The sequence below is a fragment of the Lycorma delicatula genome, chromosome 2 (assembly GCF_047948215.1).
Source record: "Lycorma delicatula isolate Av1 chromosome 2, ASM4794821v1, whole genome shotgun sequence".
NCBI lineage: Eukaryota > Metazoa > Arthropoda > Insecta > Hemiptera > Fulgoridae > Lycorma > Lycorma delicatula.
Window position 1 is genome coordinate 57,754,874 of NC_134456.1, and position 15,821 is coordinate 57,770,694.

Genomic DNA, 15,821 nt, shown 5'->3' on the forward strand with positions numbered 1-15,821 from the left:
AATTTTTTATATAATTTATATACAACTGATGATGTGGGATCCTGTGAAAGTGCTATTGGAATAAAGAATAGAAAATATAAGGTAAGAGTCATTTCATTTACTTTATAATTCTGTAGTTGGGTTGTTCAAATTGGTTTTTGATTATAAAAAATACAATATATATATATATATATATGTAGGTATACTAAATAGAACTTAGAACTGCAATGCTCAGTTTGGAATCAATTTGGTCAAATTATTCTGTGTTATATGGATAAATGGGTTATTATATGGATTGCAATGTGATTAATTTAATCAGAGGCACATTTTGTAGGCCCTTTAGTGACACATAATAATAAGCCTAAGGTTTGTAGCGTAGACTGGAATAAAATGTTCAGCATTTAAAAAAATTAGGGTTCTAATACAGAGATAGAAGAAAAATTGCTAACATTTACAGGAACCAAACAGCAACAGTAATAATTGAAGAACATAAGAAAGAAGCCGTAATAAGAAAGGGAGTCCGACAAGGATGTTTCCTATCCCCCTTTACGCTTTAATCTTTACACAGAACTAGTAGTTAATGATGTTAAAGAACAATTTAGATTCAGAGTAACAGTACAAGGTGAAAAGATAAAGATGCTACGATTTGCTGATGATATAGTAATTCTAGCTGAGAGTAAAAAGGATTTAGAAGAAACAATGGAACGGCATTGATGAAGTCCTACGCAAGAAGTACCGCATGAAAATAAACGAACAAAACGAAAGTAATGAAATGTAGTAGAAATAACAAAGATGGATCACTGAATGTGAAAAGATTATGGTGGTAAAAAAATTTTGTTATTTTGGAAGTAGATTTACTGAAGATGGACGAAGCAGGAGCGATATAAAATGCCAATTAGCACAGGCAAAACGAGTCTTCAATCAGAAATATAATTTGTTTACATCAAAAATTAATTTAAATGTAAGGAAAAGATTTTTGAAAGTATATGTTTGGAGTATTGCTTTATATGGAAGTGAAACTTTGACGATCAGAATATCTGAGAAGAAAAGATTAGAAGCTTTTGAAATGTGGTGCTGTAGGAGAATGTTAAAAATCAGATGGTTGGATAAAGTGACAAATGAAGAGGTGTTGCGGCAAATAGATGAAGAAAGAAGCATTTGGAAAAATATAGCTAAAAGAAGAGACAAGACTTATTAGGCCACATATTAAGGCATCCTGGAATAGTCGCTTTAATATTGGAGGGACAGGTAGAAGGAAAAAATTGTGTAGGCAGGCAACATTTGAAATATGTAAAAAAAACTGTTAGGGATGTAGGATGTAGGGGGTATTCTGAAATGAAACGACTAGCACTAGATAGGGAATCTTGGAGAGCTGCATCAAACCAGTCAAATGACTGAAGACAAAAAAAAATATATATATTTGTAGAGTCAGAACATTCGTCTCCCATTACCCTCACATCTTTTCCATCAGTCTGCTGCTAAAAAATTATGTCACTATAAATAGAAGCAGCAATAACACAGGAAGAACTAACACCACACTATGTTCCACCAAGGGTGCAGCTGCTGCTTCAGATACTAACTCCCAGCCAAACAGAGACCCAATATAGTACCCCTGTGGTAACTATCTAGAAAAAAAGGAAAACAAGAAAAGTGAAGCGAGAGATTACATATCTATCAGAATAACTATTTTTAGCCCTTCAAAAGATCATTTAGTTTCTGGCGTGGATAAACCACCCACAAGACACTGAAAGAACTAGATGCATATTCTTTTTCAACTATACTTTTTGTTTAAAAAAATGAGTAGAATGCAACTTGTTTTTATGCACGGAAGAAATGTGATTCATCAATGCTTTCTCTTATCTCATCACTTAAAATAATTGATTATAACCAATTTTATTTTTAGTGATTATCAGTGATACTATTACTAACATAAGCTATTTGTTACATGTTAAGTTATCAAAAACACAAATTATAAACTCAATATGGATATAAAATATCAGTAATAATAAAAATTATAAATATTTGTACATATATTGCAATGCATTCGGAAAGTTGCTGTGCACTGGAATTATAGAAGTGTAATGAAAAACTTTCTGAATTATTACCAGTATTTTGTATTTTTATTTCATTATTTCATAGAAACAGATATTAAAATAACTGGAATAGTTTATAAAAGGTGTTGAAAATGACCTCATCCAACATCAATAAAATACTGCACATTCTTCAATTTGTTTTCAAACACTGACTGATGTAATAGAATGTCAGCTGATGTACTGGAACGTCTTTATATATGCTTTTATTGGGGTTTTAGTTTGTCAATTGTGTGTGATTATTGCAATACACTGCTTGTTTCACTGCCCTCCATAGAAAGTAACCTGGGGGAATCAGATCAGGCAATCGTGCAGGACACAAACCTCTCAAAATGATTTGTTCACCAAAGACATTTCATAAAAAACTCATTGACCTTTTTTTAGCTGTATACACTGTGGTGCCATCTTGTTGGAACCAACCATGATTGATTTCCACTTCTGTTAAGAGGCTAATGAAGTTTGTTAAAACAATCACTATTAACTGCATTTTCAAAAACGATTGGACCCACAATGCACATTCTACTCACACCGACCCAGACTACAATTTTCACTTCATGTTAAGATTGTTTGTGTAATTCATGGGGGTTAGTTTTTGACCACAGTCATGCATTTTGTGAATTAATATAACCTCCCAGATGAAGCACAGCTAGGAATTTTGGTCAATTAATCATTTAAACTATTGACAACAATAATTTAGTCTTTTGCCATGATATGTAGGTTTCAGTTCTTAAGCACACATTATTTTGTAGGGGAAAAGTTTCAGTTCTTTTCTTACAGCTTTAAGTGAAATAGCAACTCCAATAAATCGTTGCTGTGCTAATTTATGCATTGACTTTGATGGACTTTCGGCCATAGCATCACAAATATAAAGCAGCATCTGTTTGTTGAGTTTAGGTAGGATTTCACTTTGATCAACACCTTCAACAGAGCCTGTTGCCCAAAAGATTTTTATAAGAGTTTGAACTGTACTGCAGTGAGGAACAGGAGTATTTGGAAACTTTACAGAAAACTTATGTTTCATTAAATCAGTAAACTTGTCACCTCATGAAAGATGTGTTCAACAAGAAAAATTTGCTTCTCTACCAAAAGAACCACTATGTTTTTTGTAACTATTGATTCCAATAAACAAAACAACACAAAACGAAACGAAAGAGGCTCAATCACAACTCAACAACTGAAGTCTTGGTTTATTATTGAGGAACACCCAACAAAAATAATACAAATATTCACATAAAAAAAATATAATAATATAAAAATAACCCACACTTAATGCTGAAAGAACAGAATGCACAACATAATTCTAAAGCATACAGCACAGCAACTTTCCGAAGCACTGTATTATTAATAAAAGCTGATTAAAATTATTACATACGATAACACGGGGTTAAATACATTACTCCCTCCTTAGGACACGACAATGTAACTTTATCACCTTCTATTTGTCCTTTGTCATCACAGTGACATTTATTGGCTTCATATTTTAATGGATCACCAAAGTTTTTTGATGATCCCACAAATTTTAATGTTATTACATTATTTAAAGTTATTTCAGAATCAAATTCAGCAAACATTGACCTGTGGAAAAATTATAACCATAATTTTTTTATAAAAAAAAAAAATATAAGTAAAAGAAATAAAGTATTAAATTATAGTTTTCATTTTTATTTTCCCAGTTGTTACATTATATGAAGTATCACAGAATTACTATGATTTGATTACTCAGAGAACATCCTCTACTAATTGTGTTAAAACAAAAGTACTTTGTTATATAGTTTCAAAAATCCACAGACTCAATAGTGAGGAGAATATTTTGAAAAATTTCAAAAATCATAAGTTTGTGATATCAGTTAATTAGTTATTTACTTTGTTTCACAATTTCATTTATAAATAATTTTATCATATTGTATAATTTAAAATATACTTACATCTCTGATCCCAAAAAAAAAATTCTTGTAGTTTAATGCTTTTTTATATTTAATCAATTTAATCATATAAATTAAAAGAAAACATTATCTTCTTTATGAATCAATAAGTATAATTATTTTACTTTTTTTATTTTTTATTGATATTCAGTATTAAACAATGGATTTTTAATATATTTTACAAAAAATAAAATGTAATTTTTATTAAGAAATTATTCAAGTCAAGGGCTTAAATAGCCCTTCCTTCCTTACTGACCTTCCTTGAATACTGACTGAATTTGTAGTTGATTAAAAATTTAGGCTAAATTTTTTAAATTAAAAAACAATCTATTTCATAAATATCTATTCAAATTTTCTTCATTAAATTCATTAGTAGAACACATTTTAAAGTATTACCTTTACTTCATGACATATGTATAACATAGAGTAAAAACCTCTACTAAAAGATGACCCCTACTCATTTTTATATTTTTTGAGGTTTTGAGGTTCCCAGAGGAAAAATATTAAAATTTGGTCTCAAAAATCTGTGCAATGCATGTGCACGAGTAGATCTGGTTTTATACCATAACATTAAAAAATATAAAACGGTGTCATGAAATCTGATCTGTGACTGTAAGTTAGAAGAATTATTTCTGTTGTGTGAAGATGTTTGTGTTGTAAGACGGGTATATTGAGGGTATGCTACATATTGGCAAGTATGATATTTTATAAAAATTTTACCTATGCTTATTTTACAGACTACTATAAAAAATATATTATTATCAAAATATTAAACATATAATTTGAAATAATCTTTGTTTTTTGATAAAACTATTCCACATCTAAATATTTTATTTTTATAACTTCCCCAATCAATCAATGTGAATATTTATATTATTTTTTCTAAGTAAAATTATCAAGGTGGTTACAATTTTTACACCCTATCAGAGGGTTAGAAATAATACGCCCATTCTAAAAACATAATCATAGATATTTTTAACTTTTATTATCTTGTATTAAAATAAAATTTATTTTTCTACTTTATTATTTTACTACAGCCACTATCTGAGAGGAAATAAATTTTCAAACATTATGTCAGGAAATACTTAAAATTTACAATTTTTTTTTTAAATTAATATTTTTATTTGAATTTTTGCTAATTCTTATAATCTTTTTCTGATTTAACAACTCATTCAAGAACATTTTTAATTTCTTTTCTTTACTTAAGGATGAGATTAAAAGAAGCAAATTAACCATACATTTGACCAGAAAACATTTAATAAAAAAAAAGAAAAATATAAATCTTAGCCTTCAGATTAAGTTTAAAAAGCACAATGAAAAAAATCTGATGGTGGACACCACACCACTTTCTAGTACACTTATTAAATTACATATAGATTTTTTTTTTTTAAATGGTAAGGACATACAATTTTATTTCATTAATATCTCCTGAGTTTTTTTTTTATTGTTTTGATGGATTATTATTTATCATACGTTTTTTTTTTTTTTTTTTTTTTTTTTTTTTTTTAAAGTTGGAGGTTAATATTTATTAATAAATCAAAATATTAAAATTACAAAAAAAAAAGTTAAAAAAAAATGGAGGTGAAGTCTGAATTGAACCAATGTGCTCTTGTAATATCCAAATATTTCATTAATTAAAATTTCATTTGGCTCTAACTCTGGAACCAATGAAAATAAGTACCACTTATGACATATCGTTAAGAAGCTCTCAACGAGAGCTTATTATTACAGTTAAGAAAAAGCCCATTTTTTTTTATTTTGGATATTTTTGGACACTTTTGGTTCAGTTGATTGCAATCAAAAGAAGAAGTACACAACTAGATGTTACAACAGTCCTAAATCCAAAATTTCAACATCCTACAACTAATTGTTATGCAAGATACATATGTACATACGTACATACAGACGTCATGCAGAAATTAGTCAAAGTGGATTCAGGATGGTCAAAATGGATATTTCCGGTGAAATCTGAAAACTGAAATTTTTCACGATCACAATACTTCCTTTACTTTGTACAAAGAAGTAAAATCAAAGATACATAAAGGTAATTTGTTATCTGTAGAAAACATTTTAAAATGTAGAATGAAATTAATTCTTTAATCTTGTAATAAAAAGTAATAACAATAAGAAAAAAGTTAATAGCAATTTTTTACAAAAACCAGGTAACAGTAACAATGTAAAAAGGCAAGCTACAACTCTGAGAGGGGTAAGACAAAAATGTAGTTTATTCCTTTACTTTTAATTACTAATGGAAGATGCATTAAAAAGAACTGAATGAAAAAATCTGAAATTGGAATAACATTCTATGAATAAACAAAAATATAATATAATATATTATTGATGATTTTGTTATAATGAATAAAATAAGGAACAAATTAAAATATGTAATAAATGTTTTTGATTCATTGTAAAGAAGATTAAAAAGGAAATCACAGGTAATATACATAAAGGAAGATAACAAGGACTTAAGTACTAAAGTACAATAATTTAACTTCTCTCTTTTTTCTGTTTAGCCTCCGGAACCACTGTACGTTATTACTTCAGAGGATGATATGTATGAATGTAAATGAAGTGTAGTCTTGTACAGTCTCAGGTCGACCATTCCTGAGATGTGTGGTTAATTGAAAACCCAACTACCAAAGAACACTGGTTTCCACAATCTATTTTTCAAATCTGTATAAAAGTAATTGCCTGTAACTAAAGTACAACACAACACACCAGAATTCATAGGACATTATATCAAAATTACTAAGGATGGACAAAGTAGACAAAATGTAAAAAATAAAAATGTACAAGCCAGGAGAGCATTTATGAAGGAAATAAATAGATTGCTCTTAACCAGAAATAGGAAGAGATTTTTGAAATCCAGTGTCACAGAATTTTGAAAATTAGGTGGGTTGATAAGAGTACAAAATGAAAAGATTTTAAGATGATTTCAAGAAGAGATATATTTATGATAGATTTTTGTACAAAAAACTAAATAAAAAAAAAAAAAAACAGTTTGTAGCTTCCAGCTAGAAGGCTAGTTGGCTAATATTGTCATTCAGGATTAGTGGATCTGAATCAAGAAGCAAGTTAAAGGGTAAAATCAATAAATCAAATAAAGATTAGAATTTATGAACAGATACTTGAGAACGTAGAATGTAAGACATGTTAAGATTAAGAGATAGGAACAAAAGAGAAAGGAATGAGAACTGCAAAAACCAGGTAAATGAAGACAAAAAAAAATTAAATGAATTGAATGTAGTAGAAAGTATTAATTTTTAACAATAAGCAGTCTTCCTATATTGCAGCTTTCCCATAACTGATAAACATAATTTTTGTTTCCTTACATGTGATAATATGATTTTAATCTGCTTTATAATGCTAAAAATAAATGTAAATTCAGAATCTTTCTATTACTGACCATTTTTGAAAAAAATTAAAAATTTAATTAAAGGATTTTTTTCAGTTTTCAATGTATAGTTCACATTTTAAACTCCTATATTGTATTTTGTTAGCTCATTTTTTATTGTTTAACTTTTTTAACATAATTTGTAAGTTATAAATAAACAATATTAGACAAAGAATTAAATTATATAGTCACATATTACATCATATCTAACACTGAAGAGTGAGCCTTCAAGGACAAGACTAATAATGTCTGTGCAAGTCAAAACATGTAACTGAAAACACAGCTGTGTTGTTTGTATTAAGCACTGGATTTAGGAATGAATTAATTTTGTTCAATCTTATTGCTGTCTTAAGTTTGTTAATAGTGTAGTGTCATAATGCCTTAAAATTGTGTAAATGAAGTGGGTGCCTTTGTTAAGTATGTAGTGAGTTTACCATAAAATCAAATAGTAAAAACATTACACTTTTAATTAAAAAACCATATCATTTGTACTTTCAGTGTAAAATTAGTGATCAGAATAAGATGTGGGCTCCTCATATAGTATGTACTAATTGTTCTGTATATTTAAGAGGATGACTGAAAGGTACATGGAAGGCTTTGCCATTTGATGTACCTATGGTTTGGCACGAACCAAAGGATCATGTAACTGATTGTTACCTTTGTTTAACAAGTGTGTCTGGAATTTCTAAAAAAAATCTAAACATACTGTAAAAATCCTTCATTGCAATCTGCAATCAAGCCTATACCTCACAGTGAAATTATTCCAGTTCCTGAGCCACCTGTGAATATATATTTCGAAAGCACCAATGAAGAATCAGGCAGTACTGAAGAAGACAACAATGATTTTTATTTCGAATTATCTTGCAATAAGCCACATCTTATATCACAAGGTAAATTAAATGACTTTGTTAGAGATTTAAATTTATCAAAAAAACAACTGTTTGGATGAACTGTTAGGATGAAGACTGCAATGCTGGAATTTACTTCAAAAAAATACAAAAATTAAGGGCTTTTGATGCTGACAAAAAGAACTTATTCAGTACTTAATTGATGAAAATAATTTAGTTTATTGCACAAATATTGATGAGCATATGTTGCAATTAGTACAAGTTCATAAACCTGAGAACTGGCGCCTTTTCATTGATTCATCCAAGTATAGTTTATCAATCGCTTATGGTATTAATTTGAATGAGACATACAATGTGATGAAAGACCTTGAAAAAATAAATTATAAAAACATAGCTGGAACATACATGGTGATTTGAAATTATAGCTAATTTGTTAGGCATGCAGTTAGGCTATACTAAGTACATGTGTTTTCTTTGCGAATGGGACAACCGAGCAGGGATAAACATTATGTTACCAAAGAATGGAAGAAATGAGACAACTTAACTCCAAATGGGAAAAATATTATTCATGAGCCCTTAGTTGAACCCAAAAAAATATTTTTACCCCCTCTGCATATCAAGCTAGGACTAATGAAAAATTTTGTGAAAGCATTGAAGAAGGGTAGTCCTGGATTTTTGTACATCAGGCAAAAATTTCCGAATGTAAGTGAAGGAAAAATTAAAGAAGGAATATTTGTTGGTCCTCAAATAAGAGAGTTGATCAAAGATGTATTTAACTCAATTTTAAGTAATATAGAAAGTGCAGCTTGGGCTTCATTTAAAGACGTTTGCAAAAATTTTCATGGCAAACAAAAATTCGACAATTACCACGATATTGTTAATCAACTACTTCATACAGAGCTGTGGGATGTAATATGTCTTTGAAAATACATTTGCTCCACTCACATCTGGATTTTTTCCTGGACAACCTTGGAGACGTAAGTGACGAACCCAGTGAGCATTTCCACCAAGATATTTGAGTGATGGAAACCTGCTGTAAAGGGAAATGAAATACTAACATGCTGGTCGATTACTGTTGGACATTACTTCAGGATGTGCCTGAGGCTAGTTATAAAAGAAAAGCATTAGCGAATTCATTCTAACATATTTTTCCTTAATTTTTTTTTAAGCATAATTTGTTTAAAACTAAGGGTGATAGAAAAATTGTATTTACAGATCTGTAATGTATGCAAAATATCAATACAAAAAATTGTATCACACTTAGAGAAATATTAAAAAAACGTTTTTTTTATCTATCAGTGTAATCAATCTGTGAACTGCCATTTAATAGTGTTTCTATCACCATGATATCATCTGAAAATGTAATCACAGTTCATTAGATTAAGAATTAACTACTGATAAAAAAACACTTTTTAAAAATCATATAACAAAATACAGATAGATGAGACCAGCTGATACAAGAAAGTAGTACAAAGACTACACAATGGTTTGACAGCAATTTTCAATACAAATTAATAACTGCAAAAAGAATCCAGAAGAAACCAAAGAAAAAATCAGACAAAGAGCCTGGATGCAGACAGAGTAAAAGAGAATGATGTAACGTTAAAATTTAAAAAATCATAGAAACTGGCCTAGAAATCTATCTAGACATACAGACACCTGACATGGACATTGAGACTCAGTCACCCTCCCTTTCTTTATTTGATATGACAATATGATGATAAAATGACAAGTTGATTTTCATTGTTCCTATTAATTTTTAAAAATAAATTTCATCTTATTATTCATTGCTATATTTTTTTTAAAAGAAAAACAATTAAAACTATTATGAAGACTAAATTAACCTTTAAATTCAATCAAGAAATTTTAATTTAAAATTTGATAATGCATTGCATGGCTACACAAAGTGGTAAGCCAATTTCTTTCTTTTTTGTAGTTTATATTAATTTTTCTTGCTTTACAGCTTTATTAGTAATCTTGGATGGTTTCTCAGGGAGATTAATATAATCTAATAAAAGAATTGATACCTAATGTTATGTAATTACTGCAACGTTTTTTTAAATATGTGATTTTTATTTGATATAAGAATGACTACTACAAAAGTTTTACAGAACATATACTAAAATTTAAAATAATCTGTTAACTAATGACCAATCATTTTTTTAATATTGGTTTATGACTAATTAAAACACAATTAAAATTATATTTTGTTATATATTACCAAGTGTACAAGAAAGAATATTAGGGTTTTAATTTATTATACCTCTTAGATAAGGTGTATAATGGTGATTTAAAGCTAGAATTATGAAATAAAGAACAGTTTTAGCTGTGCGCATGGCTGTAGATTAATTCCTTATCTTTCTGCTTGTCAGTGCCAGTAGCAAAGATAGCAACTTTTAACAGATAAAGCCTTCTGTGTTTTGCAGTTTGCTAAATATGAATCTATAGTTACAATTCATTGTGCATTTCATATAATGTTTAATTGTGATCCTCCAAGTCATAATAACGTTCATCGATGGAGTTTGAAACAACCAGATGTCTATGTAAAGGGAAGAGTACAGGAGATCAAGGGTGTTTGAAGTAAATGTTGAAAGTGCCAGGGAGTCTTTCCTGCATAGTCCCAAAAGATCAGTAGTCCTAAAACGAAGGCCAGCCACAAACTAGAAATGCTGGTGAAGTCAGTGTGGAATATTTTAAGTAAATATCATTTACAGTTGTTACAGGCTTTGAAACCATCTACATAAAGCAAGCCAACATCACAGTCAAAATGTGTAGCATGAAAATTATGACTTTCTTGATCATATTGTGTTTGGTGACAAGCCAACATTCCATCTTAGTGAAAAAGTTAACATACATAATCTCCATATCTGGAGATCAGAAAATTTCCATGAACTCTTTTAATGGAAAAGAGACTCTCCAAAATTAATGTTTTTGGTGCAATACCCCGATAGTAATGTTATGGCTCATTCTTTTTCACTGAAGCAATCATGACAATAGTTGCTTATTTGGATATGCTGTGTACATGACTATTTCAGCTGCAAGATGGACCAGAGAAATTTTATTTGACAAGACGGTGTCTCCTCATTGGAATCATTCTGTACAGGATTGATTGAATGATATTTTCCCCAATCACTGGACTGATCAGCATGGATCCAGTAACAGAAATTGTTTGCGATGGCCTCCATGGTCACCTAATCTGACCCCATGTGAGTTTTTTCCTCTGGGGTTTTATATAGGATCATGTGTATGTGCCTCTTTTACCTACTGATCTACCTGATTTGAAGCACAACATTAAAGCAGCTGTCACTTCCATTAATCCAGACTTGCTGGTTAAAATATGGAATGAACTCTCCTATTGACTGGATGTGTGATGAAAGATGTTCACATTGAACACTAGTAGGAAAAGAATGCATGAGTTTCTCTTTCATTTTATTTGTGATTCGTTATTTAAGTCAAAAGTTAAGAGATATTTAATAGCTTTTTTTTTGTAGACTCTGTATTATAAAAACATTTTCTTGACATATCATTTTTTTTTTATTGGTAGAATACACAATAGTATATTTTGTTATACTATTTTGCACTGTACAAATGTTGATCTGTTGATGGTACCTTCTTGTTCAACTGCAAATGGACAAGCAAATTTAATGCAAGATTTTTATAATTCTTAAAATCATAAAAAGAGTTAAAATATAGTGTAATATGAGCACATGCGCATACACACTTGTCTTGTAAGTATGTGTTGTTCGTCTTCATGTATGCATAGCAACTGCACATAGGTCAAAATTATAAAAAGAAGTTTGGAGGAAGAAAATAGAACTGATGATGTTATCAGAGAAGACTCTGTTTAAGGTCAGAATTTGACAGCCTTAAAGACTTGAAAGAAATAAGCCAGTATAGATGATTTACTATCAGGACTGAATAGGACAAATTAACATTTACAATTTATGAGACCACAGATCTCACAGATATTATAAAAGTGTAATTGTTATAATAACAAAAGAAAGCATGTAAGATCTAAGATGTACTGGATGATGGCCAGTTTGGCTTCAGAAAGTGCACGTACAAGGAAGTCATTCTGATCCTAAGATTAATATTGAAAGGCAGACTTAATTAGAATAATCCCACCTACATGGCATTGACATACTAGAAAAGGCATTTGACAATGGAAATTGAAAAAAATGTTTAAAATTTTAAAGAAGGTTGGCCTGAGATAGAAGAAAAGAAAGAATCTGTATAAGAATCAGGTAGCAGAGATATCAGAATGAAGAAAAGCAATAACTCAGAAATGAGGTTGAGAAGGATATAGTTTGTCCCACTTGTTTTACAGTTTTTATAGAAAAGCAACAAACAATTTCAGGATAAATTTTAGTAATTTTAGTTTAAGGAGAAAGTATAAAAATGTTGGGATACACTAATAATGACACTGCTCTTTTATTAGAAAGCAAAACTGAGTCGGAAGAAATTTTGAATGGTATGAATTCATTTCTAAGAGAAGAATTCAATTTTCAAATAAATAATTTTAAATCAAAGGTAATGAAATATAACAGAAAAGATGGTGATAATCAGTTGAATACTTATATTTCATAAACAAATCACTATAAGAGAACAAAAATAATGACCAAAGTTGCAGAATTTAGCTGTCCAGCGAGTAAAATATAAGGAATAGATGAAGTAAGTAAAAATTAAGAGCAGACTGTTATAACACAAGAAGATTCAAGAAAAAATACAGAAGTTTACTGGTATGAAATAAATCTAAAAATCACTATATTTCAGAAAAATATTTTTCAAAAGTGTTTGTATGCAGTGCAGCACTTTAAAATCATAAAAAGTAGATTACAGGAAAAGCAAAAACAGTATAGAGGGTTTTTAAATATTAGTTCAAAGGTGAATGTTGAAAATTAGGTGGGTTGATAAAGTAGAATATGAAGAGGTCTTTAAGAAACAAGTGAGGGGAGAAATTTTTCATAGAACCTTATTATAGAGACTAGTTTGCTAGGCTAACTATTACGGTTTAGTTAATATTAAAAGAGATTACTGAGGATGTAACAGGTAGTAATTATGTTGAAGTTAAAAAATTAGCATTCAACTGAAAGTAATGAAGGCTATCACCAAACCAACCAAATATGTGGTAACTCACAAAACATCACAAATCACGTACAGGCAGCACATATGGAGTTGAAATGGTTGCTTACATTGAAAACTGCATTTCTATTATGCTAATCTACATGTATTATAAACTTTTACTTAATAATATTTAAGTTTTTTCCTAATGTGTACAATGCAGTCTGTTCAACTAGTGAACAATAAGCAACCCCCCACGGTCCAGTGAGATGAGGATGATATGTATGATATGTAAATAAGGTATTTCGTACAGACTCAGGCCAACCATTCCTGAGATGTGTGGTTAATTAAACCCCAGCCACCAAAGTACACTGGTGTCCACTGTCTAGTATTCAAATCCATACATATAAAAGCACTAACCTTTACTAGGATTTGAACCTCAGAACCTTCAACTGAAAATCAGCTGTTTACAACTGATTTGCAACGACAAGAACCACTAAACCAGCCCAGTGGGCTACAATACTTAAGCTGAAAAATAATTTTTTTTTAATACTTTTAATCATAAAGTATTTAGCTGACAATATTGTAAATGAAAAAAATATACTATATATATACATATAGTTTTTTTTTCTTTTCACTATATAACATGATCTAACAAATTTTGATCTGTAAATAGAGAGGACAGTATGCTTGAATTTTAAAAAATATTTACCAGTACTCAGATCACTAACCAAAATATACCAACCATACACAGTATACCATATACAGTTGCAAAATGTAAGGAGCACCTAGTGTTATTAAGTTGTTAACTTCATTATTCAACAGGAATTAGACAATTAAACATGACAGCAACTATTAGAATCTAATTTTTTCTACAATCTTTCATTTTCAACATTTTACCTGCTGAGAAATGAAGGTACTGTGGAATAATCAGATTGTAAGGGATTGAATCATTGTAGTAATGATTCTTGCATAAATTAGTCAATTTTAAGCACTGTCTCAGTTTACTTCAATTTCAGTCAATTAAAGATAGAAATTAAATAAGTTCAATTAAATCTAAATAGGAATTTTAGAGTAATATTTTGCAAGATTTGGATACACAAGCAAAATTTACAATAATAAAATTTACTTTGTATTAAAAATTAAAGTACACACCCACAAACATCAGGAACAAATATGTAGATGGAATCAGTTTTCTTAATAAAAGGAGGGAAAACAGTTGAATCTGTTCCATGGATAATATTGCAAGTAGAATTTTCAGGCCAAATGTCTAGTTGAACCTTTTCCTCATACATTTTAATCTGACCAAGCTGAGTCAAGTTGTTACGTCCTCTTGATATTCGGAATGGTCCAACTAATGAATTATTTTTCTGACAAAATATTGAAACATAAAGATTATTTTTAAATATTGAGTATTGTTTTTTGGACACTTATATAATAAGTGGTAGGAAATTTAACTGTTACAAAGTTGTGAAGACTCAGTTCATAATATTGTAAAAATTGATGTAACTTCATTTCTTGCAATCTATTCTGCAAATTACTTTATTTTGCTCCCTGAGGTTACCTGCCTAACAGCATGATGAAGGCTAGTTAAAATCGGCATTTGTCCAGCCCTGCACAAAAGCTAATAATTTATTAAAACATGTACATTAAATTAAAGTAAAAAATGGCAAGTAAAGATTTCAAAAAGCATTTTTTCTTAGAAAATAAGATTAAGATATCCTAAGTTTGCAAATATAATGCTACAGTATGTCACAAAGATAATGAAAGATTTAGACCTTTAACAAAACCTGAAAAATTCTCAAATGTGCTGACTAAAAAAAAACAAAAAACATGTGAAAAAGAAAACTGTATTATAAAACAAACTTTAACCTAAATTTTAGTGATAAGTAAATTTTTTTACTTGAAGAATTGTTCTGGATATAGGGCCAAAAAATTATTAGAGCTCTAATTTGTAAAAATATTCATAAAAAAACAAGTTCTAAATAACATATTTTTTAAACCACTCTCAGTTAAATAACTGGATTATTAGCCTACCGGTAGGTAACAAGGTGCATTTCTAGTTTCTCATTAAGAGCAAGACCATTGATATGATGGTTGTTTATAAATAAGGATTAACCCAAATAAGTAATCATGGATAAACAGTAGCAATATCTGAGATGTGGTGGGGTACTTCTGAGGAAGTAAAGTACACCTAAAAAATGTCACAAAGCCTATAAGAATATTGTGTCGCAAACAAGTCATTAGCCACCAGGAAATAAGCTGACCTACTCCACCATGCCTATGGTAGCTATTGATGCTACCATAAAACCTGACCTGATGCCTAGTGAATGGGTCAGCCCTTTTAATAAGGGCTGACCCAATAAGGGTTAGTTAAGAGCACAACTAAGTAGTTGTTGTTTGGTAAGACCTCTTAAAAGTTACTTACTTACTCTTAATAATCTTAAAACAAATCTACTTTAGAGTACAATATGGATAAAAGCAACAGAAAAGTACACATGTATGTTCTGAGGAAATTTCTTTCCAT

At 29.6% G+C, this 15,821-nt stretch overlaps 1 protein-coding gene across 9 annotated transcripts in view; it reads right to left on the reverse strand.

Annotated features, from left to right (window-relative positions):
- The window catches only part of LOC142318824 (sensory neuron membrane protein 2-like), a 75,257-nt gene that overhangs the window by 25,362 nt on the left and 34,074 nt on the right, over positions 1–15,821 (reverse strand). For all 9 annotated transcript variants that reach the window (XM_075355346.1, XM_075355344.1, XM_075355343.1 and 6 more), the window contains exons 6-7: positions 14,450–14,664; positions 3,442–3,644 (exon numbers count right to left, since the gene is read on the reverse strand). In XM_075355346.1, the coding sequence (XP_075211461.1) occupies positions 3,442–3,644; positions 14,450–14,664 (418 nt within the window). The remainder of the gene's footprint in view (positions 1–3,441; positions 3,645–14,449; positions 14,665–15,821) is intronic.